This window comes from Procambarus clarkii, chromosome 22 (assembly GCF_040958095.1).
Source record: "Procambarus clarkii isolate CNS0578487 chromosome 22, FALCON_Pclarkii_2.0, whole genome shotgun sequence".
In the NCBI taxonomy this organism is placed as follows: Eukaryota; Metazoa; Arthropoda; class Malacostraca; order Decapoda; family Cambaridae; genus Procambarus; species Procambarus clarkii.
In genome coordinates, this window is record NC_091171.1 from 15,127,271 (window position 1) to 15,155,049 (window position 27,779).

General features: G+C 43.7%; 1 protein-coding gene across 1 annotated transcript in view; it reads right to left on the minus strand.

Annotated features, from left to right (window-relative positions):
* Nucleotides 1-27,779, minus strand: part of Klp98A (kinesin-like protein 98A) — a 404,256-nt gene that overhangs the window by 371,457 nt on the left and 5,020 nt on the right. The window contains exons 2-4 of the mRNA XM_069329479.1: nucleotides 11,421-11,490; nucleotides 4,874-4,978; nucleotides 647-769 (exon numbers count right to left, since the gene is read on the minus strand). Coding sequence (XP_069185580.1) covers nucleotides 647-769; nucleotides 4,874-4,978; nucleotides 11,421-11,490 — 298 coding nt within the window. The remainder of the gene's footprint in view (nucleotides 1-646; nucleotides 770-4,873; nucleotides 4,979-11,420; nucleotides 11,491-27,779) is intronic.

The following is a 27,779-nucleotide window of genomic DNA, read 5'->3' on the forward strand; positions in this document are numbered from 1 at the left end:
AATGGCCAGCAGAGCCAGACCCAGAAAACTCAGCAGACGAGTCACCGAAGTGACCAGCCCCAAAGAGCCAAGATCCTGGCCACCACACCATCCACACATCAGACACAACCGCAAGGGCAAACTCCTGACAGGAGAATAAGGCCAAAGGTAACGTCAGCCCCAGTCAGCTTTAGTCGATGAACTGGTGGGCGAGCAGCCGGCTCAGGGGGGGAAGGGGGGGAGGCACTTGGTTTGATGACATTTTGCTTCTTGCATTATTTTTCTTGGGGGGGGGTGGAGTTATGGGGTCTGTTCGGTCTTAGGTTGCAATTTTCTACAAGTTGGGGTATGTTTTGGGATGCCTACCTTTCTGAGTGCCTAACCTCAGTCGATGGCCAACATGAATATCTTCTCAAAGAGTGGAGTTTTCATAGGCCATTGCTCCCTGCACCTCTCTGAGGGAGCCAGGTTCTGGCTCGTGGTTCCATGTAGGCAGAACTCCATGTGCCTGAAGCCCCAAACTAATATAGCATATATCAGCTCCAGGGAGCCGACGGGGCTCCCCACAGAAAAGCTATTAAAAGATACACTTCATGTATTACAGTAAAACCTGCAGCACACAATTAATAATCACTAAGTTAACACCTTAACAAACTATTACACTGACCTGGGAGCCCATCATTGTGAAGGTTTTGCCACTTCCTGTTTGACCATAAGCGAAGACACAGGCATTATATCCTTGGAGAGCATTTGATACAACATCTGTCCCTAATTCTTCATATATTTGCTCCTGAAAATGGGAAAAATCACATGAATATACTGTAAATAAATCTCATGTATCAGTTTTGGTTTTTCAGAATATTAGATGCCAACTGCTCCTGATATTCCATAAAAATGGCATCCCATAGATATTATGTATACAGGTTTTGCAGCTTTTTTTAGGGGACAGTGATATTCCTTTGTGGGTTCTAAGCCTCTGGCTAGTTCACTAAGTGTTACTCATATCTGTCTTTCTTAGGCAATGGATGAGCATTTATGACTCACATGCTGGCCTCAGTGATTAACAACTTCTTCTGCAACGTTAAATGTATGTGAAAATTCTAATTGGATTTTAACTCTACACTGCACTAACTACCACACTATGCACAGTGCCTTGAGGTGCTAAACCTGGGATGCTCAGAGCACTTAAGGCCAATCGTAGGTATAGGATAGGATTTAAAACTGGCATGCGGTGACTTCGGTATGAAATGGATGCCTGAGGCCTCCAGTGATAGTCTGCCATTTTGAAAAAAAAATCCCAGCATGCCCCACGGCCATGGGGAACCTCAGTTTCAAGGTAGCAACTGTGTCTGACACATCATCTACGAGCTCCTGGTCCATGATCAGCCACAGTGTTGCAAAACGACTCTCAGAGGATTTAATACAGGACATATTGTTTGATGATGGACCGATTATTGACCATTTAGACTACAGTCCACATGAAGACCTAATACAGCCATCTGACATGACTGATGGGGACAATGAGGTGCACGATGTCGAGTGTGTGTGTACAGTACACTCGTCTCGCCCGGCCTCCCACGCCACCTTGGATCAGCACCACTGGAGTTACCATCACCATTCGTGCTATCAGACGTAAGTTTACTGAGTGATGGTATAGATGATGAGTCATTTTCTGGGTTCAGTGACATAGGCTCAAATACTGTACAAGCATCGTTGATGAACCGATTGCAAGCGGCTATGGTGTTACTAGGCGAGGTTTTGCTGCCCCAGCACCTCGCCGATCCAACATTTGATGATACCGATTTTAATGTGACACCCTTATTTCCCTATACTGGTGATGATATGCCTGAAATTGATTATTTTATGGCATATTTCGATCAGCAATTCATGGACCATCTCATTGCGAAGACGAACCGATATGTGCTGGAACTCATTGCCTCTAGAATTTTACCTGCCTCTCGATTGATACATTGGAAAGACACGACTATTGAGGAAATGTATGTGTTTTTAGCATTGTACATGATGATGAGGCATGCATATAAACACATGATCCAGAATTACTGGAGCAATCACAGCCTTGTTCCAACCCTCATGTTGGAACAAGACAGGTGACATGATAGGTACATGTCACGTGATAGGTTCCTGCTGCTTCTCAGGTGCCTGCACTTTGAGAACAATGCTAATGAAGACAGACATGACAGACTGTGGAAAGTGAGGAAGATATTTAGTGAATTAAGAGGAAAGTTCCATGACTATTTTATACCAGCACAGAATGTTGTGACAGATGAATCGCTAGTTCTGTTCAAGGGACGACTGGTGTTCAAGCAGTAAATACCATCAAAGCAGCACAGGTGTGGACTAAAGTTCTTCGTGTTATGCGACTGTGAAACTGGTATGATCATGTACATGACATTGTATTCAGGTACGGACAATGACATACCAGTTTAAGATCCACATGGGTTCTCGGGTAGTGACGTGAAAACACTCATAGAATCATTGCTGAACAAGGGGCATATCCAGTACACTGACAACAAGGGGCATATCCAGTACACCGACAACTACTATACCAGCCTCTTGCTGACCAGATTCTTTCTTGACCACAACACAGGCATATGTGGCACTGTCAAGGCCCACAGGAGGGAAATGCCAGTGTTTGGCATTGGTATTGTAGTGGGTGAATGCCAGCTGCAAAAGTGTGATAAAATGTTATCCATGCGCTAGAGGGACAGACGCGAGGTGAATATGTTGACAACTATTCACACCAGTGCCATGTTAGACAGTGGTAAAGTCAACTTTGAAACAAGATTGGCAATGTATAAACCTGACTGTGTCATTGACTACAATGTAAATATGCGGTTAGTAGATAAATGAGACATGATGGTTGGTGCCGTCGAGTGCGTGCAAAAATCTGTGGAGTGGACGAAGAAATTGTTTTTCCACCTTGTTGATGTTACAGTGCTGAACTGTTTCAACATGTATCTCATGAAATCTAGCAAGAGATCACCAATCCATACATTCAGTGTTGCTCTATTGTCACAACTACTAGTGAAATTTGGGGTGGAGGGCAATGTTGTGACGTGTGCGGTGTCAGCAACAATGCCTCACGCAGTTCCTGACAGACTCAGGGGTAAGGAATATATGTCTGTACACAAGGAACGGAAGTGAAGATCTATCTGTACTTGGTGTGTTGAGTGCAAAGTTCCCTTGTGCCCAGTTGACTGCTTCACTGATTATCACACACTTGCACAGTGTTGTATATAGTCTGTGATAGTGTACAATGTGTAAATAAGTTGTAAATGTAAAGAATTGAACATGTAATATAGAAAATATGAACAATGTTTGTGGACACATTTGTGATACATGTAACACTGGTTCTTTGAATAGTACGGAAGTTTTACTGCCTGAATATTGTAAACCTGTTCAATATACATAGGATTGGTCAGAAAAAACAAAAGGTGTGCTTGCATAACCCTTTTCTGGTGCTCTTTCGGTCCTGCTGGTAGGTTTGTTCAGTTGCAACCATCTCCTCCTTTTCTGGCAAAGTATGAGATAGCGGCTTTCTGAAGGGGGTCCTTGGGTGGTTGATGCTTAGTTGATTCGGCCGGGAATGCATCATGTGTCATGTCTGGTTGCGGCTCTTCGCCATTATTTGCGTGCCACAGCCTCTGTGGCACACAAACGGGGACGCGCTATGGGTTGACCAATTTTCATTCTTCCCTGTTCCAGGACTCGGGTCTCCCAGGTCGTTCGCAGGGTTATTCGGTCCACCCAGCCTGCGGACTATCCTTGTGCCCATGACATTCGCAAAGTTGCTGCTTTAGCTGCCATTTTTGGTTATACTGTATGTCTTGGGCTGACATTTGGGCGCGAGGATTTTGGAGGTTGAACAAGGTCCTGGCTGCCTGCTACCTTGTTAGTGTTCCTGGCCCTAATCAGGTGTGTGTTGCATTGGGTCACAGGTTGCAGCCAGTTGTCTCGACTTTGCGTTGAGATGCGAGTAGCGGCCGCCTCCTGGGTAAGTCTCTCTTATCCTTTTCTCTGGTTAGGTAGCTCAGGGAAGCTGAAGGAACTCTCCACAGGAAACCAACGTTGAATGATGAAATGCCATTTTCTGGGCGAGTCCCGGAGGCTCCTCGGCAGCCCTCCCTCCCTCCCTCCGGTCGGCGGATTCAGCATTTTGATATTCAGTCTCTGAATTGGGGTTGGATGTCTGGTGCAAGGGGTTTTGGGTTCCCCTTTCCCCTCCCAGGTATGGAGGAGCTGCACAGACAGCGGCATGGCGGCGATTGTAACATCATGCTTGTTGCTTGTTTTCAGATTGTGGAGTTCTGCTTGATAGTTTGGTTTTTTATAGCAATTTTAATTAGGTGGAGTTTGTTTTCAAACGCCTACCTTTCTGGATGCCAAACCCGGTAGATAGCAGACAGAGAATGCTTCCATCCACATGGAGGTTTCTATAGTCCATTGCTCTTCATACCTCTCTGAGGAGGGCCAGGTTCTGGCTCTAGTGGTCCCCGGTAGGCTAGAACTCCAATTGAAATGACTGATGCCACGGTCTAATACTGTACATACATATCAGCCCGGAATAGCTCTGGGGAGCCGGAGGAGCTCTCCACAGAATAGGTCTATGTAAAATCGTTTGACGTGTCAGAATGCTGGACATCCTACATTAATTTTCTTCAAAGAATTCTATGTAAGATATAGGATACCCAGCAAGCTTCATACATCTTATTATGTAGCTCATACAGTATAGAATTTTACCTATTAGCATCAATAGAGGCAGCAACTCTAAGTACTGTCCACTACCAACAATCATTACAGAAATAAAACAAAGTTTTTTTGATTTGAATATAATATTAAAACAAAATATTTAACAAAATTCAATAATAAGTACCTGTGGAGCAAAATGTTTATCGGAGTCTTTGTGAGACCAATAGGAGTAATCAAACGTAAATTCCTTAATGCGCTCCCGACTCTCTCCACTTTCATTCGTGTTTACCTGGAAAACAAATATGTGAATTAAAATAACATTCTAAATACAGTACATAACCTATTTATTAAACACACACACACACACACACACAGTACATACAAACTTTTATGTAGTATTCCAAAAAATAAAGGTGACTAAAGCAAAAATCTAGCATTAAATTTAATGAAACATTTCTTTCTGGGTGAGCTCTGGTGGCTCCCTGGAGCTCTCTCGCTGAGATGGCTCCCAAGAAGTAGATTGCCCGTGGAGTTCTGTTTAGCCTACTAGGGATCAGAACCTGGTCCCCACCCCCATCACAGAGGCATAGAGAGGAAGTAATGATCTGCAATCTCCCTGAGAAACCATTAAAGAAATTCATCTTAGAAAATTACATCTTCATCACTGTTTTGGTTCATCCAGTGAAACAAAACAGACGATTGCTAGATTCAAAGAGACCAAAGCCTCAAAACTGCCAAACTCCCTCAACAATGTAAAGAAATTATTAAACCAATCATGCACTCATTTCCCACTAGCTAGGGAAAAGGAAGGGGCTCATACTGTCTACTGGCTAATGTCATCAGTTCTGGAGCAGATGTGCAAATGAAATGCCCCCAACCCACAACTGGAAGCGAGGGGAAAAGGGGTGGAATCAGGGAGCCATCAGGGCTGACCAAGAAAGAGGAGTTTCATTACATTCAACGCTGGATTTCCAGGGGTAGCCCCCTAGTGGATCCCTGAAACTAACTCCTCATGGACAAGAAAAACAGGGACTTAACAGGGAGAAGCCACAGGCAGTTACAATGAAGGTGAGACTTCAGACCAAGAGACATAACCATGCAATACAGACACAATGAGGCCCAAGAACATTAACCAAATAAAAGGCCACCACAACCCTGTTAGACCGCCAAAATCCCTGTGCCTGAATATCAGCCAAGGACATATTAGCAAAAGGGACCACAAGAGCAGCATACTTCCGAACATCATGGCAACAAGGGTAGACCACAGGCTGGGTAAACTTGATGATACTATGGACAACCTGAAAGAGACAAGCCTTGGAACAGGGAACCAGGGGAAACCAAATCTACCCACAAAACATCCACTGAGGCAATCGATGGAACAAAGGTAGCCGCAGAGTGCAGCCACCGACACAACACATGCTTCACCCCTGACCTAACCAATCAAGCATCAACAACCAAGGGTCCCCTCCAGAAGCCTGCTGACTCATTCATTGCCAGAAAAGAAGGGGAACAGCTGCAGACAAACATAATGCACACCAGGGCCAAAGGAATAAAAGTTCCGCCTTCAGAGAAGAGAAAGAGCTTTACACCATGGAGTTAGGAGAACTACCCTCCCTTGGTAGGCTTCCAGGTGAGCCAAGACCTGGAGCAACAGCTAAACCGTAGAAAAAAAAACACAAACCCCCATCGGGACCAGTCCTGCCGAAAAGCATCGACCCTGATGGCGCCTCACAATTAATGCCATGTACAGAGGAAGATGCCAAAACAACGCCAACGCGGAGAGGTTCACCGCCAATCGGCCATACGCATGGCAAAGCCTCCTGAAGAACTCAGGCTGGAGTGGACCATCCACTCCGTGGAAAGCAGAATGAACCGGGACAAGCCTTCTGCCAGAATGTTGGACACGCCTCAGATGTGAACTGCGCGGAGAGCTAAACCCCAAGAACTCAGCAGAAGAGCTACAAGGAGCAACCAGCCCCAAAGAGCCATGAACCGATGGGACTCACCTTGGTTGAGACAATGAACCACAGGGAGCAGTCCGAATGGAGCCATATCAAGGAGCACAAAGAAGTTGAATCCGGCACAGTGCCCGTCACACTGTCGCAAACTCCCGCATCTTGCTGTGAGCCCGACGGAAGGACGGCACCCAATGACCCTGGCCAACCTGGTGAGTGCTGGTCACAAAACCTCAGCTGAGAGACAAGGCGTCCATGAACACATCAAGCAAGGGAAGGGGAAGAGGAAGGCGCCATGACCCCAAACCCCAAAAAACCTTTAGAGGAAGCCAGCGATGCAGTAACCGATGCAAGGACTCAACCCAGCGGGTAAACCAGCATGGCAAAGTTCAGGCTCCCGCACAACTGCTCGAGCAACCGCCGAGCGACCCGTGTCCTCCTCAAAAACAGGTGAAGGTGGGACTGCAACCTGAGCAATGCCGCAGGAGGGAATGAGACGGACGACGTCCATAAATCCCACACAAGACCCAGCCAACTCAAAACCTGGGACAGAACCAACTGGAACTTCTTCCAATTTACCAGAAACCCGAACCTGGCAAGCTGGGAAAGAACCAGGTCCCTGGCTAGCAGACACGCAGACCAGATGGGAGCCCACACCAACCAGTCGTCGAAGTAGGCCAGAACCCAACGACCTTGCAGACGCAGACAGGCCACCAGGACCCTGGTTAACCTCTGTGATGCGGCACATTTATTGTGACATTTTGGTGGTGCACAGAAAATCAAGTGTTCACAAAAAAACAAAAAAAATTCTTTGTAAAATGTTAAATTCCCTTCCCTGAACATGTACTGTAGACGCTCGCTAATCCAGGTCCCGCCAATCCGGAAAATGCACTAATCCGGCAAAAATCGTGACCGGGATAAAGTTATCTCCCCATCCGGCCAAAATGTCCATAGAAGCTGGACTAGAGGATATTTGGCCAGGTCAGCGTATACTGTTAGAGAGTTTAAATCTGAACCAGCTAACTTGCTACCGATGTTGCCCAATCCAGATAGTAAGCCGGACAAGCATAGATTATTCCGGATCAGGAAGGCAGGAATGTTGGCCTCCTAATGCATGATAGAGCTGATGAGTTAGCCAAAGAATCTGCCTTTAAAGGAGAAATTGAGTATAACCTTGGATTGTCAATAAGCACTCTGAGAGCAATAGTACACCAAGAGCTTCAAAACAATCTTGTACATCTGAGGCAAAGTGAAATCGACAAAAAGTAATTCCATCTATCATCATACTATCATGCAAGAGGAGCCACACACATCTGTGGATCATTCAATAAAATCAGCAGACTTCTAAATGTTATTACTGCTCAGCTTAGACTCGGTTACAAGTATCTCTGGGAATTCTTATTATCTGCTCATATAGACCAGACAAAATGTAAATTGTGTCAACAAAATTATTGGCACACCCTTCATCACTATGTGATGGAATGCGAAAAGATATGTGATTCAGAGACAATTCTATAACAAATGTTCCAACGATGTGTAAATATTTCATTCAAAATGATATGCTACCAGAAATCTTAGCCAAATATCCCCAGTTTGCTAACTGTAGGTAGTAACTAAGTGAGTGTAACCTATCCACCGCTGCCCACTGGAGGGGGAAGGGGGGCAGTGTTCAGGACAAACATATCAAGTGTTACACTAGCTCTCCACATATGTCAGTTGCTTAATTTAAAAACTGTACTTGTGATCGATCTTGAACCCATTGATGATGTGACGATGTGTATTGAATTTCGTAACTAGCTCATGAAGATTGTAACTTGCTTAGTTAAATGAATTGTGGGGGTTCAGTCCATGAGCCCATTATGTGCCTCTGTAACCCCTTCCACCACTGCCCACAAAATAGGTATGGGGTACATAATAAATGACCTAGACTAAACTCTCATTCAGCCTATGGATCAGGGAGTTATTTGTGCCACAGAAAGGTTGTACACCAAAAAGATGTCCAGCGAAGTTTTGGTGGTTTTGCCTCTAGAGGAAGATGTGAGACTCGGCATGGATAACAGGGCTAAAAGAACCCTTGAGAATTTGAAGAACTATTCCATCAAGGAAGCCATCTATAATTGAACCAAGGTGTGAAATGAAGTACTTTGAAGAATTCCTGGAAAAAAAACTCCTCACATAACCAATCAAGACGACGATCTATCAAGGTCACCAATGAGGAGGATGAAGAAATGAATTTTGAAGGATTTACAGATTAAATCCATGGAATGTTCAGAAATGCTGACAAAAATTTAGAAAGACAGGATGTGGTTGATTGGCTTGAAAGAGATGCTAATAACCCAGGATATGGTGTGATGAGTGAAGAAGAGATTTTCCAGCCTGAGAGACTGGTGAGGTTGACGAAGAGGTGGAGAATGAAGAAGGCAGTGAAGAACCAACACCACAGAAAACAAAATAATGTTTACTCATGTCTACAATTGACATGTTAATTAATTTTTCATCCAACTGTGCTAATCCAGAAGTTGGAAATATGTATCAGTACCTGAGGCATACCAAAGAGCTGATGTTGACCAAACCAAACAATAGAAAGTGAAGAGACAAAGGAGGCAAGGGCAATTAATAGGCAAGAGAGAGGTGAGGAAATGGAAATCTTAGAGGAAGAAAAAGCAAGGCAACAGGTACGGAAGGTAAGGTGTAATACAGGGGGGTAATAATATGAATAAGAAAGGGATTGTAAGAGAAAACAAGAGAAAAAGAGATAAAATTAAGGGTAGGCTCATGTTAAGTCACGTTTGTTAGAAACTTTAGAACATTTGAGTATATACTGTGAAATAGGAGAGTTAACAGAAACAAAGCCAGGATTCAGGTTCATGTTTGGTATGTTGTGTATCAGAGCCAATTCGACAAGATGGCTTCTATGTAGAGTAGAGGCAGGAAAAATTATTTTGGAGGGAGACCTATCAATAGGATGATTAGAATTAACATGATTAGATTAATATGATAGAAGAAAGCATTATTTGTGTCTGCAGACTTAGCACTTCTTTTGTGTTCCTTAAGTCTTAAGTTAAAACCCTTGGCTTTAGTACCTGTAGGTGGTATGTAGACCACCAAGTTTGTGAAGTGTAAGGTAGTCTTGAAAACATTATAGGAAAAGATCAATTTGTTAGATAGTCTTGAAAAGATTGCTTTGTAAGGTAGTCTTGAAAAGATTGCTTTGTAAGGTAGTCTTGAAAAGATCGCTTTGTAAGGTAGTCTTGAAAAGATCGCTTTGTAAGATAATCTTGAAAAGATCGCTTTGTAAGGTAGGACTGAAAAGATTCAGGTATTCTTGAAGAGATGCAGGTATTCTTGAAACGATTGCTTTGTATGATAGGATTGAAAAAATCCAGGTACTGTATTCTTGGAAAGATCTAGGAAGAGCTCAATGACAAAATTCTGTCCTGGTATCACTCATATTTTCACCAGTAATGTATATGGGAATGTGGGTGCAACACCAACATCAGAATCATCAAATTGTGGTTTGTGTTACAAAATTATCACAGTCCTCCCTCGCGAATTCTCACGTGCTCCTTGAAAGCCACCACCACTACTGACAATAATCACCACCATAGAAGCTGCTAACACACTGTTCATCTATGCTACTTGTATCAAACTCATCATCACTGAACCCAGAAAACGATTCATCTATAGTATCATCTATAAAAATTGGAGATGACACAGGTGGGCATGGGTGGTGCTCAGCCACTACTGGATATGCTACTACTGTATATACACTACTGGTACAGCCACACGAGGCAAAATCCAGAACAGGAAAGAGAGGCCAGAGGTGACATTTGACCGCCATGCACATCAGTCAAGAAATGAAGAATGAGCTGCGGGCTCGCCTGAGCCGGCTACCCCTCCCCCATTAGGGGGAGGCACTAATGAGTGGGAGTACTAGTTGGATGACGTGTTGCTTGTTGGTTTGAATTTTGGGGGAGGTTACTTTGCTCTGTTCGAATGTAGGTACTGTAGCAATTTTCACCAGCATGTGGTCTGTTTTTGTTTTGTCTATCTTTGTGGGTGCCCTCCCAGGTCAATGGCAAGTATTTCATATTTTAAATGTAAAGTGCTCAAAGGCCATTGCTCCCTGCACCTTTCTGAGGAAAGCAGGTTCTGGCTCATGGTTCCCGGTAAGCATAAAGAACACCCATGACTGATTACTCCAAACTAATATTGACATTTCAGTTTGGATAGCTTCAGGGAGCCGATGGAGCTCCCCACAGAAAAAAAAGGTCTATAGAACAATTTAAACAAATTATTTGGCAAACAAATTATTTGGCAAGCAAAAAAAAGGAATATAGAACAATTTAAACAAATTATTTGGGAAGCAAGCTGTCAGGCCCCAAGGTGACTTGGGGCCTGACAACTGAATGGACAGCGCTTCGGATTCGTAGTCCTGAGGTTCCGGGTTCGATCCCCGGTGGAGGCAGAAACACATGGACAGAGTTTCTTTCACCCTGATGCCCCTGTTATCTAGCAGTAAATAGGTACCTGGGAGTTAGACAGCTGCTACGGGCTGCTTTCTGGGGATATGTAACAAAAAAGAGGCCTGGTCGAGGACCAGGCTGCGGGGACGTTAAGCCCCAAAATCATCTCAAGATAATCTCTCAAGTTAGCAATCACAATATACTGTATACAGTATATTGCCAGTTAAATAATCTGCCAAAAGAGTGTTAATTTTGATTTATATATCCTAGTTCTCAAGTAATTACAAATAGTTTCATAATTCATAAATACCTTATGATTGATAAGCTTTGTTTTCTTGTCTTCAACTTCCACAATACATACAGAATTCAAGTCATATTCCCTGAAAAGAAAAAGTATATTAAAATAAAGTTATAAATGACATTATAAATCTTTTCTATAAAATAAGTACATATCTACCTTAAAATTATCTTCAAACTACTAGTAAAGATTCGTGGAGGGATCAAAACATTAAAGATACAGACGTAAGAAGCAATCAACAAATACATTATTTTAATCAATATAGTATTCACTACTATTCTCTCTTGCTCTCACCTCCACTATTAACTCTCATATGCTATGCTCATTCACAAACACAAGAATAATAACTTGAAGGTTGAATGAAATGAAATTGTGAGCATGTGAATATTTCTCACCTAAACTACACACCCCTCACCCCACTACACAGGGAGCCGGTCGGCCGAGCGGACAGCACGCTGGACTTGTGATCCTGTGGTCCTGGGTTCAATCCCAGGCGCCGGCGAGAAACAATGGGCAGAGTTTCTTTCACCCTATGCCCCTGTTACCTAGCAGTAAAATAGGTACCTGGGTGTTAGTCAGCTGTCACGGGCTGCTTCCTGGGGGTTGAGGCCTGGTCGAGGACCGGGCCGCGGGGACACTAAAAGCCCCGAAATCATCTCAAGATAACCTCAAGATAACCCCCAGATGCAAGGCGACTTGTGCACAAAGATGCATGAGGGGGGGCCGCACAGTGTTAATTCAAGTCGATTTCCCATTAAATTGGATATCTTTGAAGAGCTGTTCTCACCTAGAATCAAGATATTATACAATGGCTAACATACCAGACTGGGTTATGTTACAAGGTCAGGGACACCTTACTGAACTTATAGATAGCTCACGGGTGATGCCACCATTTCCGATGGAGCAGATGAGAACTCAAGTCAGATGAACAAGAGGATTAACCCTTTCATTGTCCAACGCAGCTGGGGTACATCTCGCTAATTATCCATAAATAGCATGACACCATTGAGAAAGGCAAGTACCACATAAGATTTATAACTCCTGTCGGTACAAGGGGCTCACATTTACTTCCTCAAGCTTATAGTAAACAGATGTCATCTTCGAGAAAAATTGTGGGCACCCCTCCTAGGTATGAGAGCCTTATTATTGAAAACCAACCATGAATAGTGCATGTAGCTCATGCCCACATCACAAATAATGAAGAAGTAAATAAGTAACTGCAATTATTTAATGATGATTGGTGTCATAGAATTAGTGACCGAACCCGGGACGGAACCAGATGGGACTTCCTCCAGTTCACCAGGAATCTGAATCCAGTGAGCTGGGAAAGAACCACACCCCTGGTGAGCAGACAAGCGGACCGACTGGGACCCCACACCAGCCAGTCGTCGAGGTAGGCAAGAACCCAATTCCCTAGCAGACACAGACTGGTCACCATGACCCGGGCAGGATGCGTGAATATGCGAGGTGCTAGGTTCAAGCCAAAAGGAAAGCAACGAAAGCGGTAAGCCTGAAGCTCCACCATGAAACCTAACCAGTCCCTAAATCCCAGATAAATAAGACCATGCCAATAAGCGTCCTTGAGGTCCAGGGACACCATCCAGGCACCCGGCTCCAACAGAAGCTGGACCTGAGACAGTAGTCATCCGAAAGGAGGGGCAAGGAAGCCAGGGATTCAGACGGGACAAGTCCAGAATGATCCGTGGTCATTTCGACCACACCCAAGCATACCCACTCCAAGATGACCTGATGAGGCCTGGCCCGCCAGCCCCAAACCTCTGAAGGAGGAAGAGGAGCTGCCCAACGCCACCACAGGCTGGATGACATGAACGAAAACACCTACAAATCTTGGGACCAAGAGCGAGCAAACCGAGTGAGCCTCCCCCCATCGCCCCGTCAACAGGGCGAACCGCGAAAGGACCGACACCCCTTACGAGAAGCCAAATGCCAAACAGAGCGATCACCGGGCCGACCAGACGACGCTGGCTGTTCGGTGTCAGCACACCCAGTTGTGCTGACAAAGCGGGTGCGGGCAGCAGGGGCGTTGCACTTGAGCCTTGGTGGTGGCAACGTTCTCGTGGTTTACTCCCAGGGAGCCCCGGGGCTGTCCGTTGTAGTTCGTTTTGGGACTTGGGGGTGTTGGTTGCTACGGTTCCATCCACGCCCCCTTGTCTTTCCCCTGGTTCACCCTTCCTGCCTGCATCCAGTTCCTTACCGTCTGTAGGTTCGGGGCGGGGTTTTTGATAGTGTTGAGACTCGGGCAGTCTCGGGGAATTCCCCTTCTGGGGTAGTGACGGGGGCATTTGAGCCTGTTCCTCCAGCCGTGTTGTATGAATCTGCCAGTGGGCTCCCTTCCTTAGTGTTTTCACGGCTGCCCCGGTTTTCTGGTACTGTACGACCGGGGCTTTGGGGGAACAGCTCGGCCCCGGGGCTGGGGAGGGGTTGACTTGGGGGGCCTTGGCCCCGTTGGACCCTGTGGGGGTTTTTATCCCCCTCTAGGCGAGGCTTGTGGTTACGCGGAGTGGGGTCTTTCCTCCCCACTTGCCGTACGTGTTGTTGGGTGTCGGCCCTTCCCCGGGCTCGATTCCTTGGCCTTTGAGTCGGTTGGTTCCATCCTGTGGGTGGATGTTTACTCCCACCCTTTTTTGGGACGGTGTTTTCGTCATGTTTCCCAGTTCGATGGGGTTCTACGTGACTTCTGATCTCGGGTGCGCCTGCGCCTTTGTGTGCCTTCGGGACTAGTGTTGGCTTCTGTGTTCTCGAGGGTTCGGGGAGGTTTTCGCTACTTCCCGCATTATTGGAACGTCTGTCGGCTCCTCGTCCTTGTTGCCGTTTTGGGCTACTTGTGGCCCGGTTGGGCTACTTGTGAGCCGGTTGGGCTACTTGTAGCCCTGTTGGGCTACTTGTCGCCCTGTTGGGCTACTTGTCGCCCTGTTGGGCTACTTGTCGCCCTGTTGGGCTACTTGTCGCCCTGTTGGGCTACTTGTCTCCCGGTTGGGCTACTTGTCGCCCGGTTGGGTTCCTTTTTGGGCTCGGAGGGGCCTTGTCGGGGCTGCTTATGTTCTGCCTCGCGGTTTCACCTCCGGTTGGTGGTCGGGTGGCTTCGTAGTAGGTGTCCCACCTGCGTGCTTCTCTTGGCGGCAGTATGGGGTATTTTGGCGGTCCTTCCTTTTCCTGTCCCTTCTTAGGTGGTTACTCTTGTTAGCTTGGTTTACTCTCGGCTTGGTTTTCTGGTGGGGGTTGGTGGCCATCGTCTTGCCACTTACTGTCGCCTCTTTTCGTGTGGCGCTGGCGGAGCCGCTTCAGCTTGCTTTCGGTCTTGGTGTTGCTTCTGCACCGTTAGTAAGCTGTCTGGTGCGTCGTTTCACCTCCGGCCTGTTCGTGCGCTGCTTGCACCATCCTGGTCTCTGGTCAGCGTGCTCTGTCTTCTCCTCGGTTGGTAGTGCCCCTTCGGTTCCGGTGTGTTTTTTCGTCGGCTCTTTCCTTTTGGCCTTTGCCTCTGGGGGTCGAGTCGCTGAGTTTTCTTGCTCCTTCGGTTTTAGCGTTTTGGTTGTTCGGTGGCAGCAGTCTAAATCTTTTCTGGCGCGGGGTGGGGCTGCTGCGTTCTGAAGGGGTCCAGGGTTTGTTGGTGCTTCATTGGTCGGGCCGGGGGGGTGTCGTGTTTTGTGTTCAGTGGCAGCCCTCCGCTGTTGTTTGTGTGCCACGGCGTTTGGATCCGGAGCGCGTTTTGCGTTGATCCGGTTCTGTTCTTCCCGGTTCGCGGGTGATGGTGTCCCGGGTGGTCAGCCGTGTTCTTGTGGCTAAGCTGCCTGTGTTTTCTTCCCTCATGCCTGTGGCGTTCATGGCTTCGCTGCTCTCGCTGCCATCTGGGCGACGTGGCCTTGCGGTCTTTCGGGCATGGATTTTTGGTGTTCATGCGGGGGGCCTTGCTGCTCGTTGTTCTCGTGTTCTTCCCGGGACTTTTCGGGGCTGTGGCGCCTTGGGTTGGTGCTTGCTGCCAGTTGTCTCGCTTCCGTGGGAGGTCCGTGGTGTCCGCCTCCCGGTTCTGTCCCTTTGACCTTCCTCTGTGGATAGTTAGCTCTGGGGAGCCGACGGGGCTCCCCCCAGAAAACCAGCGTTGAATGTAATGAAACGCCATTTTCTGGGTGATACCCGGAGGCTCCCCGGCAACCCTCCCTCTCTCTGGTCAGCGGTTTTTTGCGTGTTTTGACATCCAGCCTCAGAACTGATGGGTGGATAGCCGGCGTGGGAGGTCTGGGGGGACCAGACCTCCCACAGACAGGTCTGTGGGAGGTCTGGTCAGACAGCGGCGCGGTGACGTATGACGCAGACAGCGGCGCAGTGACGTATGACGTCATACTAGTTTCCTTGTTTTCTGTTGAAGAGTTCTATCCACTAGTTCGGCTTTAGGTAGCAATTTTCACCAGAATAGGAGTTTGTTTTGGAATGCTTACCTTTCTGGATGCTTGACCCGGTCGATGGCAGACATAGAATGCTTCCTACCACACGGGGGTTTCTATAGGCCATTGCTCCCCTTGCCTCTCTGAGGGGGCCAGGTTCTGGCCATGGTCCCCCGGTAGGCCCTAGAACTCCATACACATGACTGATGCCAAAGTCTGACATTAGCATATCAGCCGGTAAAGCTCCGGGGAGCCTCCGGGTCTCACCCAGAAAATGGCGTTTCATTACATTCAACGCTGGTTTTCTTATGGGGAAATTCGTTTCAGTTTACAAATTTTCGGGTTACGAACCATCTCCAGGAACGAATTAAATTCGTAAAATGAGGTACCACTGTTCATAGGATTGGCAAGAAAAAACAAAACAAATGTATTTGGAACTGTGTGCAAAAAATGAACAAAAATATATTTGTGGCAACTCGCGCATCTTGAACCTGGCGCGCGACTGCCCCTGGGAGTGTGCGCTAAGGGCAACCAGCACTTGATGACGTCACGCGCCATTTTTTGGACCCAATTGCAGCCAAAGAAAGTGCAATTTTGAGTTTATTTTCACATTCCTGTAATCAGGGAAGGTTTTTTCACATTTAAAAAAAAAAAAGTCCAGAGAATTTATTTCCTGAGCACAGGGGGGGTAGAAGGGGGTGCCGTATTTGGAGGGCAAGCAGCACACTGGTTAATCATCTCTTTCTCTCTTACAACTTGCGCATACATCTCGTTTATTTCTTCTTTATACTTTTCTAGTCTCTATTAACCTCATTATTATCTATATTAACCTTTATTAACCTTTATTAACATTATTTATTATTATTTAGTGTAAGAGGTGGGTTGTGTGTGTGGGGAGGCTGAATGAGGTTGGGTGAGGCAGTTTTTTTTTTTCCTACCACAGACGTGGCCACACATTTACAATGCTAACCCGCACATATACATTTTCTTCTGTCCTCCATGGACAGTGTGAGAGATCTGTTAAACATATAGTTTAAGGATTTATTGAACAATCAACACAGAAGGTGATTGTAAGGCAGTGTTCATGGCTCCCCTACCCTCCCAAGTTAGACCACCCTCACTTTCCCATGGGAAGAGGCCCTGGTCCTATGCATCCGTGGTCTTGTATGAGTGATTTTATGTCTTAGGTATATGCCTTTAAGCCTGGTTGGGACTCACATATAAGAGGGCTGGTAAGAGCCCAAAGAAATTCAGTTGAGTTTGAGAGCAAACACGTAGCAGAGTTGATTTTGCTCAGCCTCCCGCAGCCATCAGCGATGGTGGATGTCACCTACCCACTGGGTGAAATCAATTCATATCAGAGGTGAGAGTTCAGTTATCTGTGGCAGGACCAATGTGTTTGTCACACAAAAAGTACAGTATAGTATAGTATAGTGCATTCCCGTCAGCCCAGTACTGTAGAATGTGAATGAATAAATGAAGTCTCCCTTGACTTGGTTGTGATGAAGTTTTGGAAAAGTAATGTAAATTGTCTGACTAGTGCACGAAGTTGATAAATTCAATAAATTGAAGTGTTAACGTCAATTACTGAGTTTAATAATCCATTTAAGCTCTTCCTAGAGGGCTGTAACCCTTGAGCAACACATTAGAAACAAGTGAACTAAATAAATTGCAGAAATTACTACATAAATACTGTACTATTACTAAATTCTGCTGTTCCTAAATGACATAAAAAAATTGTATCTAATTTTCCTAAATCTCATCTACAATTTAAAAATTAGTAACTATGTATTTTTAAGACAGACTGTTTATAAATGTCTCTTGTACAACTGTTTAATTATTTTCATATCTTTCAACAATCCATCAATGTTACCATATCTCCTTTAACCCTTTTGCTGCTCTGCTGTTAACCCTTAAACCGCTAAGGGCTTTTTGGCCTGCAACACCCACAGGCGCAACAACAACAAAAAATTCCAAAAAATTATTTCGTCTTATAAAAGTATTCATTTGTGTTCCCTGATCACGGGGAAAAAAAAATAAAAATCGTATTTCGTCTTATAAAACTGTTCATTTGTGTTCCCTGATCACGGGAAAATAAAAAAATAAGAATCGTAGGTGGCATATTTTGGCCATAATAGGGCGGGGAAGTCTGGCAAAAAAGAGGCGTTGACAGAGCAACCACCAGACGAGGTCTGCTCCACCCCAGCTGTCAAACGGTAGTTGCCACAAAGATATTATTACCTAATTATTTCAATGTCTCTGATTGATTTTGATTAGTTTTTTGCAGTAATATTATTCAATAGTGTGTAGTGTGATATATTTATATAATAAAATGTGTGAACCATCACTATACTCAAAATTATGGTGTGCATATTAGCAATTCAATTATTAGAAATGCTAGAAATTAACTAGAAATGCTTTACAAATCAAGGGACCTCGAATGTAGAATGACCTTCCCAATTATGTTAAAGATTGTACCTCTCCCAACCAGTTTAAGATAAAAACAAAGTACTACCTTATTAACTCCATGTAACCTACCTCACCCCCAAAATGTCAACCCCTGTCTACTACTTGAAACAATGCTGTTTGTTGACCAAATTGTATTTTTGCTTTTTTTTTCTGCCATGATCCCCCCCCCCCTTTTTTTTCATTTTTTTCTTATGTTTTCTCAACACAATTTATGCTTTAATCTCAATTAGTATTAAGTTTTAGTCTTAGTGTTTTTCCTGCCCAAAACGCTTTGCATAATAGTGGCTTTAGGCATTGTATGTACTAGCTCTATAAATCCATCAACTTTTTGTATCTCACCTTGTATGTATGTACTTTACCTGAATAAATATTTTTTTTTTTTTTGTATTATGTTCATAAAACAATAAACAAATAATTTTGCTGTTATTACACTATATACACAGGTTATATATAAGCATCAGCATGTTTTGGTCACCATAACGAACCACTAAATTGGTATCGTGAGTCAAAAAGCAATGAAGAGTGGCAGTCTCTCACCAGCCAGCCAGCCACTGGTCGACACTCCCTTCCTCACCTCCTCACTCGCCAACATTCTCCTCCCACCATACTGTTTTTGCTTTTATTCACTATATACAGACGTTATATATATAAGTATCTACATGTTTTGTTCATCATAACTGTACATCTACGCTTGTATGGTGAGTTCAGGCAATAAGAGATGTAGCTACACACACAGCTGGTGGCTGCCTCCCTCACCGGTACAAAGCCAGACACACTAATATTTCTCCTCCAACAATACTGCTTGTGGTGTTATTACACGTTTGTTGTTATTTTAGATTTAGCTACTCAGAACGAAATGTCCATGTAGCACAGGCTATGGTGAGCCCATAATGTTATTACACTATATACACACATTATATATAAGTATCTACATGTTTTTTTCACCATACCTGCACAAATAAGCTGGTATGGTGCCCAAAGACCATAGTGGCCACCAGTACACAACATGACATGTCATGCAGATGATGCACCTCCCTCACCAAAATGGTGGCTCCCAACATACTCCTATTGCTGTTATTACACTCTATACACACGTTATATATAAGTATCTACATTTGTCTTCACCTCTTCACCATAGCGAACCACTAAGCTGGTATGGTAAGTCAAGTCAATAAAAGGTGACCACACACAGTCAGTAGACGACACCACCTCCCTCCCTCCCTCCCTCAGCATTACTCCTCCCACCACAAACCTGCTATTATCAGAATCATGGTCATTTTTATCACAGTCAGGGGTCTTCTGTAATACAGTGGAACCCCAGGTTACGAGCATCGGGATATGAGCACTGCATCAGGTAACGAGTTTGTTAATACGCGTACGGGCCGACCTAGCGTGTGGTGGCACGGCGATCGCGCCTCAGTTTACCAGTGCCTCACGCCCAGTGACTATCCTGCCTGAATTTTTCACAAGGATTTACAGTTTTTTGTCGGATTTTTGGCCATTTGAGCATAAAAGCATATTTAATATATCTCGCAATGGGTCCCAAGAAAGCCAGTGGTAAGGTTCAAGACAAGAAAACACATGTGAGGATAACAATAGAGGAAAAACAAGAGATCATTTGGAAGCATGAAAATGATACATGTTGTACCATTGTTGGTACAAAGTTGTTGGTAAAATGCACAATGTTGGTACATTGGTACAAAGTTGTTAAACTTGTAGGCAGTACAACAAATCCACATCAACGATATGCCTATAATTGCCAAGAAAAAGGACATTATGAGTGCTAAAGTGGCAAAAGGCGTATCAACAATCAAGAAACAAAGACCACAAATACTTGAGGATGTGGAAAAGTTGTTATTAATTTGGATACACAACAAGGAGTTAGCAGGTGATAGCGTTTCAGAGGACATCATTTGTGAGAAAGCCAGGGTATTGCACGAAGACCTTGTAAAGAACACCCCTAGAACGAGTGCAGATACCGAAGACTTTATGGCAAGCAGGGGATAGTTTGAAAAATTTAAAAAAAGAAGTGGTATTCATAGTGTTGTGAGGCATGGGGAGGCTGCCAGCTCAGACAAACCAGCGGCTGAAAGATTTATTGAAGAATTTAAAGAGTTTGTAGAGGCTGAGGGATACCTACTGCAACAAGTGTTTGTGATGAGAGAGGACTGTTCTGGAAAGATTGCCTAAGAGGACATACATTACCAAGGAGGAAAAATCATTGCCCGGACACAAGCCTATGAAAGTTAGGTTTACGTTTGTGCTGTGTGGAAATGCGATTGGCAATTTGAAAATTAAACCCTTGCTGGTGTATAATTCTGAAAATCCAAGAGTTTTCAAAAAGTATGGTGTGTAGAAAAACCAAATGTATGTGATGTGGAGCACTAATAATAAGGCATGGGTGACTAGGATTTTTTTTACGGAGTGGGTGAATGATGTGGTGTGCCCTGCCATTACAAAAATATCTGCAGGAGAAAAATTTGCCACTCAAGGCCCTGCTACTCCTCGACAATGCTCCTTCTCATCCTCCAGGCTTGGCAGATGTATTGTTGAACAGATACAGTAATTTTCTCACAGAAAAGTTCCTTCCTCCTAACACCACTCTAATTCAGCCTATGGACCAGAAAATCATAGCGAATTTTAAGAAACTTTATGAAAGGGCATTTTTCCGGAAATGTTTTGAAGTGACTGAAGCCACAAACCTCACCTTCAAAGAGTTCTGGAAAAACCATTTTAACATTTGTAGTGCTTTAAAACTCGTTGATGAAGCCTGGCAAGAAGTGACTCAAAGAACCCTGATCTCTGGCTGGAGAAAATTGTGAGCTGAATGTGTGCCAGAACTAGACTTTGAGGGGTTTGAGCATGTAAATGAATTGCTTATTGTTGAGGAAATTGTTACTCTGGGCCGTAAAATGGGCTTGGAATTGAACGGTGCTGATGTGGAGGAGTTGGTGGAAGAACACAACGAAGAACTGACCACCAAAGAACTCTAAGCCCTTCAAAAGGAGCAGCAAGAAGAGGCAGCTGAGGATATTTCTCCAGTGGAAGAGGATGAGGCAGAAGAGGATGTCCCTTCTGCAACCATTAAGAAGTGGTGTCAGATGTGGGAAGAAAAGCAAACTTTTATTGAAACGACTCACCCAGAGAACGCTGTAGTAGGCTGTTGCATTAATCTTTTCATTGACAATGTAATGCCTCATTACAGACAAATGTTGCAAAGAAGGGAAAAACAATTTCAATGGATCATTTCGTTGTGAGAAAATCAAGCAGTGAGCCACAACCAGGACCTAGTGGTATACAGGCAAAACGTGCAAAACGTGGTCACAAGCTGAACCTAGTGCTATTAGCTCATGCTGCGTGCACCAGTCTTGATTGCTCACTTAGTACTGAGGCTCTCACACCCTAGAATGTTGCCCACGATTTTGTTTACAATACCATCTGTTTAACAGAGCCCCGAGGAACCTGATGTGAATCCTGTGTAGCTGCAGGACATTTAAATCGTGCGTGGAACCCCTCAATCACCTATGTATGATGTGCGCCATTCCATGATAGTTACTCCCATCGCCTATGTATGTATTGAGCGGCACGGGAGTTAATCTAACAGATAATTTTAAGTAGGTAATTTGTAGTAAAAATTTAAGAATATTAACAGGTACACTAAAAAAATTTGTAGAAAATTAATAGTTACATTATAGTAATATTTGGGGATTATAAACAGGTACATTGTAACAATTTGAGGATTATTAATAGATACATTGTAGTAAAATTTGCATTCAACATAACAACCATGATATAAGTTGATAGCAGTGATTACAATACTGAAGTTGTATGGCTTAGGCACAAACATCTTGGGAGTGGGTAACACAAGATACAGTGTGGGTTTGAAGCACTAGGAAGGAAACTATGAGGACGAAACTAGGTACTTTTTTATTTTACATTTGAATAAGGCATAGGTTGGACAGCTTTTTAATTTGTTAGGGAGAGAGTTCCATAGATTGTTTCCTTTATTTGCATAGAGCGTTAGTTTGACTGGGAATATCAAAGAGATATTTATTTCTGGTGTGGTGATTATGGGTTCTATTACATCTGTCAAGGAAAAGTTTCAGATCAAGATTTGCATTTAGAAACAAGGTTTTGTACATGTAAATAGTACAAGTGAACGAGTGGAGTGAGTTTAGCATGTTTATGGATTTAAACAGAGGGGCTGTGTGTTGTCTGGAAACAGATTTTGTTCATTCTGATAGCAGATTTTTGCTGGGTGATGAATGGCTTGAGGTAGTTTGCAGTTTAAACCCCCATGCACAGATACTGTATGTAAGATAGGGATAGATTAGTGCAGAAGGTAAGAGGAGAGCAGAGTTTGGAATATAATATCAGATGTTACAAAGTACAGTATACCTACCATTTTTTAGACTTTTTTGGTTGTGTGTTGTATGTGGGTGCTGAAGATGAGTCTCTTGTCTATGTATAAGCCAAGGAACTTTCCATTATTTTTATTGCTGATGTTAACATTGTCTATCTGAAGCTGAATTGCATTTGATGATTTGCTTCTAAATAATATGTAGTAGGTCTTTTTTATGTTTAGTGAGCTTGTTGGTTAACATCCATGAGTGAACTTTTCTTAATTCATTGTTTGCAACATTATTTAGTGTGTGTGGGGGTTGGGGTCTGTGTAGATGAGGGTAGTATCGTCAGCAAATAATATAGGTGTAAGAATGTTGGAGACATTAGGCAGATCATTAATGTACATAAGAAATAGGAGAGGTCATAGGATGCTGCCCTGTGGCACTCTTACAGTTAATGGTAGAGTGGAGTAGGTTATATCACTGATGGCTACATATTGGTATCTGTCACTAAGACAGGATCAAATACAGTTCAGGGCAAGGCCTTGGACTCCATAATGGTGAAGTTTAATTAAGAAGTAGTTATGGTTTACAGTATCAAAGGCCTTTCTCAGGTCAATGAAGAGCCCAAATGGGAACTTATTTTTGTCAAGGGCTGTGTTGTAGATTATATCAAGCATGCTAATAATTGCATCATTGGTATTCTTTAGGGAGCGGAAGCCAAACTGACAGGGACTTGGTATGTCGAATTTTACGAGGTAGGAATAGAGCTGTTTGTAAATATTTTGTCTAATATTTTTAATAATATAGGTAAATTAGATATCGGTCTGTAATTGTTTGTCTGCCATATCGCCTCCTTTATGAACTGGAGTTACTCGTGCATTTTTAAGGATATCAGGGGAGAGTATGACACTCTAGAGATTTGTTGAATTGCAGAGCTATGGGTGGTGCAAGGGCATGGGCAGCACTCTTGTATACCATTGGTGGTAATTCACAAATGTTCCCAGCTTTGTTTTTCAGTGAGTGAATGATGGACATAACATCTGTCGGGCTGACTGGTACAAGGAGAAGAGTGTCAGGATAGCTATCGGTAAGATATGTATGTCTGTGTCTGTGGGATTTTTCTGGCAAGGTTAGCACCAACTGATGAAAAGACAATTAAACTCAGTTTCCATTTCTAAATCTGTTGCAGGTGTGTTACCATCCTTGGAGAGTTTTATCTGCTTGTTAAGTGATTGCTGTTTAGATCCTAGGATGCTAGAGATAGCTTTCCAAGTGATTTTCCATATTTCCTTTTGCTTCTTTGAATCTACTCTCATATAGGAAAACTTCACTCTTCTTATTATACTGGTAAGCATTGATAAGTATCTCTTAACTATTTCTTTTGTAACTAGGCCAATCCAAATTTTTTTTTCATATTCATGTTTCTTGTTGATTGCTTTGAGTATGCCACTTCTGAGCCAGGGGTTGTTTAATCATTTTGCAGTTACTTGCTAGGTAATTACCTAAGTGTAATTACCTAAGTGTAGTTACAGGATGAGAGCTACGCGCGTGGTGTCCCGTCTACCCAGCACTCATTGTCATATAACGCTTTGAAACTACTGACGGTTTTGGCCTCCACCACCACCTTTAGGAGTCGGTCAGCCGAGCGGACAGCACGCTGGACTTGTGATCCTGTGGTCCTGGGTTCGATCCCAGGCGCCGGCGAGAAACAATGGGCAGAGTTTCTTTCACCCTATGCCCCTGTTACCTAGCAGTAAAATAGGTACCTGGGTGTTAGTCAGCTGTCACGGGCTGCTTCCTGGGGGTGGAGGCTTGGTCGAGGACCGGGCTGCGGGGACACTAAAGCCCCAAAATCATCTCAAGATAACCTCAATATAACCTTCTCACTTAATTTGTTCTCACCGTCTACCACTCTGTTTGTGAAAGTGAATTTTCTTATACTTCTTTGGCACCTTTGTTTAATTAGTTTAAATCTATGACCTCTTGTTCTTGAAGTTCCAGGTCTCAGGAAATCTGACCTGTCAATTTTATCAATTCCTGTTACTATTTTGTACGTAGTGATCATATCACCTCTTTTTCTTGTCTTTTAGTTTTGGCATATTTAATGCCTCTATCCTCTCCTCATAGCTCTTGCACTTCAGTTTTGGGAGCCACTTAGTAGCATGTCTTTGCACCTTTTCCAGTTTGTTGATGTGCTTCTTAAGATATGGGCAACACACATACGCTGCATATTCTAGCTTTGGCCTACCTTACCTTGAGGTTACCTTGAGGTGCTTCCGGGGCTTAGCATCCCCGCGGCCCGGTCGTCGACCAGGCCTCCTGGTTGCTGGACTGATCAACCAGGCTGTTGGACGCGGCTGCTCGCAGCCTGACGTATGAGTCACAGCCTGGTTGATCAGGTATCCTTTGGAGGTGCTTATCCAGTTCTCTCTTGAACACTGTGAGGGGTCGGCCAGTTATGCCCCTTATGTGTAGTGGAAGAGTGTTGAACAGTCTCGGGCCTCTGATGTTGATAGAGTTCTCTCTCAGAGTACCTGTTGCACCTCCGCTTTTCAATGGGGGTATTCTGCACATCCTGCCATGTCTTCTGGTCTCATGTGATGTTAATTCTGTGTGCAGGTTTGGGACCAGCCCCTCAATTATTTTCCACGTGTAAATTATTATGTATCTCTCCCGCCTGCGCTCAAGGGAGTACAGATTTAGGCTCTTTAGTCGGTCCCAGTAATTTAGATGTTTTACTGAGTGGATTCTAGCAGTAAAGGATCTCTGCACGCTCTCTAGGTCAGCAATTTCTCCAGTATCCAACCTGTCATTTTTCTTGCAGTTGTGACGGCTACTTTATTGTGTTCTTTAAAGGTAAGGTCTTCCGACATGAGTACACCCAGATCCTTTACATTGCCTTTTCGTTCTATGTTATGATTTGCCTGAGTTTTGTACGTGGTTCCTGTTTTTATATTTTCAATTTTTCCATAGCGCATGAACTGGAACTTATCCTCGTTAAACACCATATTATTTTCTGTAGCCCATAGAAAGACCTAATCTACATCTGATTGGAGGTTTGCCATGTCCTCTATGTTGCCAACTCTCATGAAAATCCTAGTGTCATCTGCAAAGGATGATACAGTGCTATAGGTTGTGTTCTGGTCTATGTCCGATATGAGGATGAGAAAAAGTACTGGAGCAAGCACAGTACCCTGGGGGACTGAGCTCTTCATGGTTGATGGGCTGGATTTTATTTTGTTGACTATTACACATTGGGTTCTGTTAGTCAGGAAATTGTAGATCCATCTGCCTATTTTCCCGGTAATTCCTTTTGAACGCATTTTATGTGCAATAACACCATGGTCACATTTATCAAAAGCTTTTGCGAAACTTGTGTAAATTACATCAGCGTTTTGTTTGTCTTCCATAGCATCTAATGCCATATCATAGTGGTCCAGCAACTGCGACAGGCAAGAGCGCCCTGTTCTGAAACCATGTTGTCCGGGATTATGGAGATGCTGTGATTCCATGTATTTTGTGATCTTACTTCTTAGCACTCTCTCAACAAAAGCCTAACAAAAGGCCTAACAAAAGTCATGAACAATTTCTTTAGTATTTCGCCATCCATGTATTTAAGAGCAATTCTGAAGTTGGAAAGCATGGCATAGGCTCCTTGCACAATATTCTTTATGTGGTCCTCAGGAGATAGTTTTCTATCTACAACCACTTTTTTCTTTATCTTTAAGAATTCTTTAAGGATTTCTCACATAATTTATAGGTTGTGTGGGGTCTATGTTCTCCTATTCCACATTCCATAACATGGCATTTATTCACATTAAATTCCATTTGCCAAGTGGTGCTCCATATACAGTACTTATTTTGTCCAGGTCTTCTTGAAGGGCACGACAATCATCCATGTTTCTTATCCTTCCTATTATCTTAGCATCATCAGCAAACATGTTCATATAATTCCGCATTCCAACTGGTAGATCATTTATGTAGACAATGAACATCACCGGTGCAAGACTGAACCCTGTGGTACTCCACTTTCTGATAAAGAAAGAGATCTAGGGGTGGTTCTAGATAGAAAACTATCACCTGAGGACCACATAAAAAATATTGTGCGAGGAGCCTATGCCACGCTTTCTAACTTCAAAATTGCTTTTAAATACATGGATGGCGATATACTAAAGAAATTGTTCACGACTTTTGTTAGGCCAAAGCTAGAATATGCAGCAGTTGTTTGGTGCCCATATCTTAAGAAGCACATCAACAAACTGGAAAAGGTGCAAAGACATGCTACTAAGTGGCTCCCAGAACTGAAGGGCAAGAGCTACGAGGAGAGGTTAGAGGCATTAAATATGCCAAAACTAGAAGACAGAAGAAAAAGAGGTGATATGATCACTACATACAAAATAGTAACAGGAATTGATAAAATCGATAGGGAAGATTTCCTGAGACCTGGAACTTTAAGAACAAGAGGTCATAGATATAAACTAGCTAAACACAGATGCCGAAGAAATATAAGAAAATTCACTTTCGCAAACAGAGTGGTAGACGGTTGGAACAAGTTAGGGGAGAAGTTGGTAGAGGCCAAGACCGTCAGCAGTTTCAAAGCGTTATATGACAAAGAGTGCTGGGAAGACGGGACACCACGAGCGTAGCTCTCATCCTGTAACTACACTTAGGTAATTACACTTAGGTAATTACTTGTGACATTTCTCCAGTCCAATACATTGCCTCTGATTACTGCCCTCATTTTTCTATCAGTCAGAAAATTTTTCATCCATGTTAGAAGCTTACCCGTCACTCCTCCAATATTTTCCAGTTTCCAGAACAACCTCTTATGCGGAACTCTGTCGAAAGCCTTTTTTAGGTCCATATAGATGCAGTCAACCCAACCATCTCTTTCCTGTAAAATCTCTGTGGCTCTATCATAGAAACTGAGTAAAATCGATACACAGGATCTTCCAGATCGAAAACCATACTGTCTGTCTGATATTATATTATTTCTCTCCAGGTGTTCTACCCATTTAGTTTTTATTATTTTTTCCAATATTTTGACTATTATACCTGTCAGTGATACAGGTCTATAATTGAGAGGGTCAATAAATCAGATTAATAAATTGCCCTGCTGCCACTTTTGTAGATTGGAAATATGTTAGCCTGTTTCC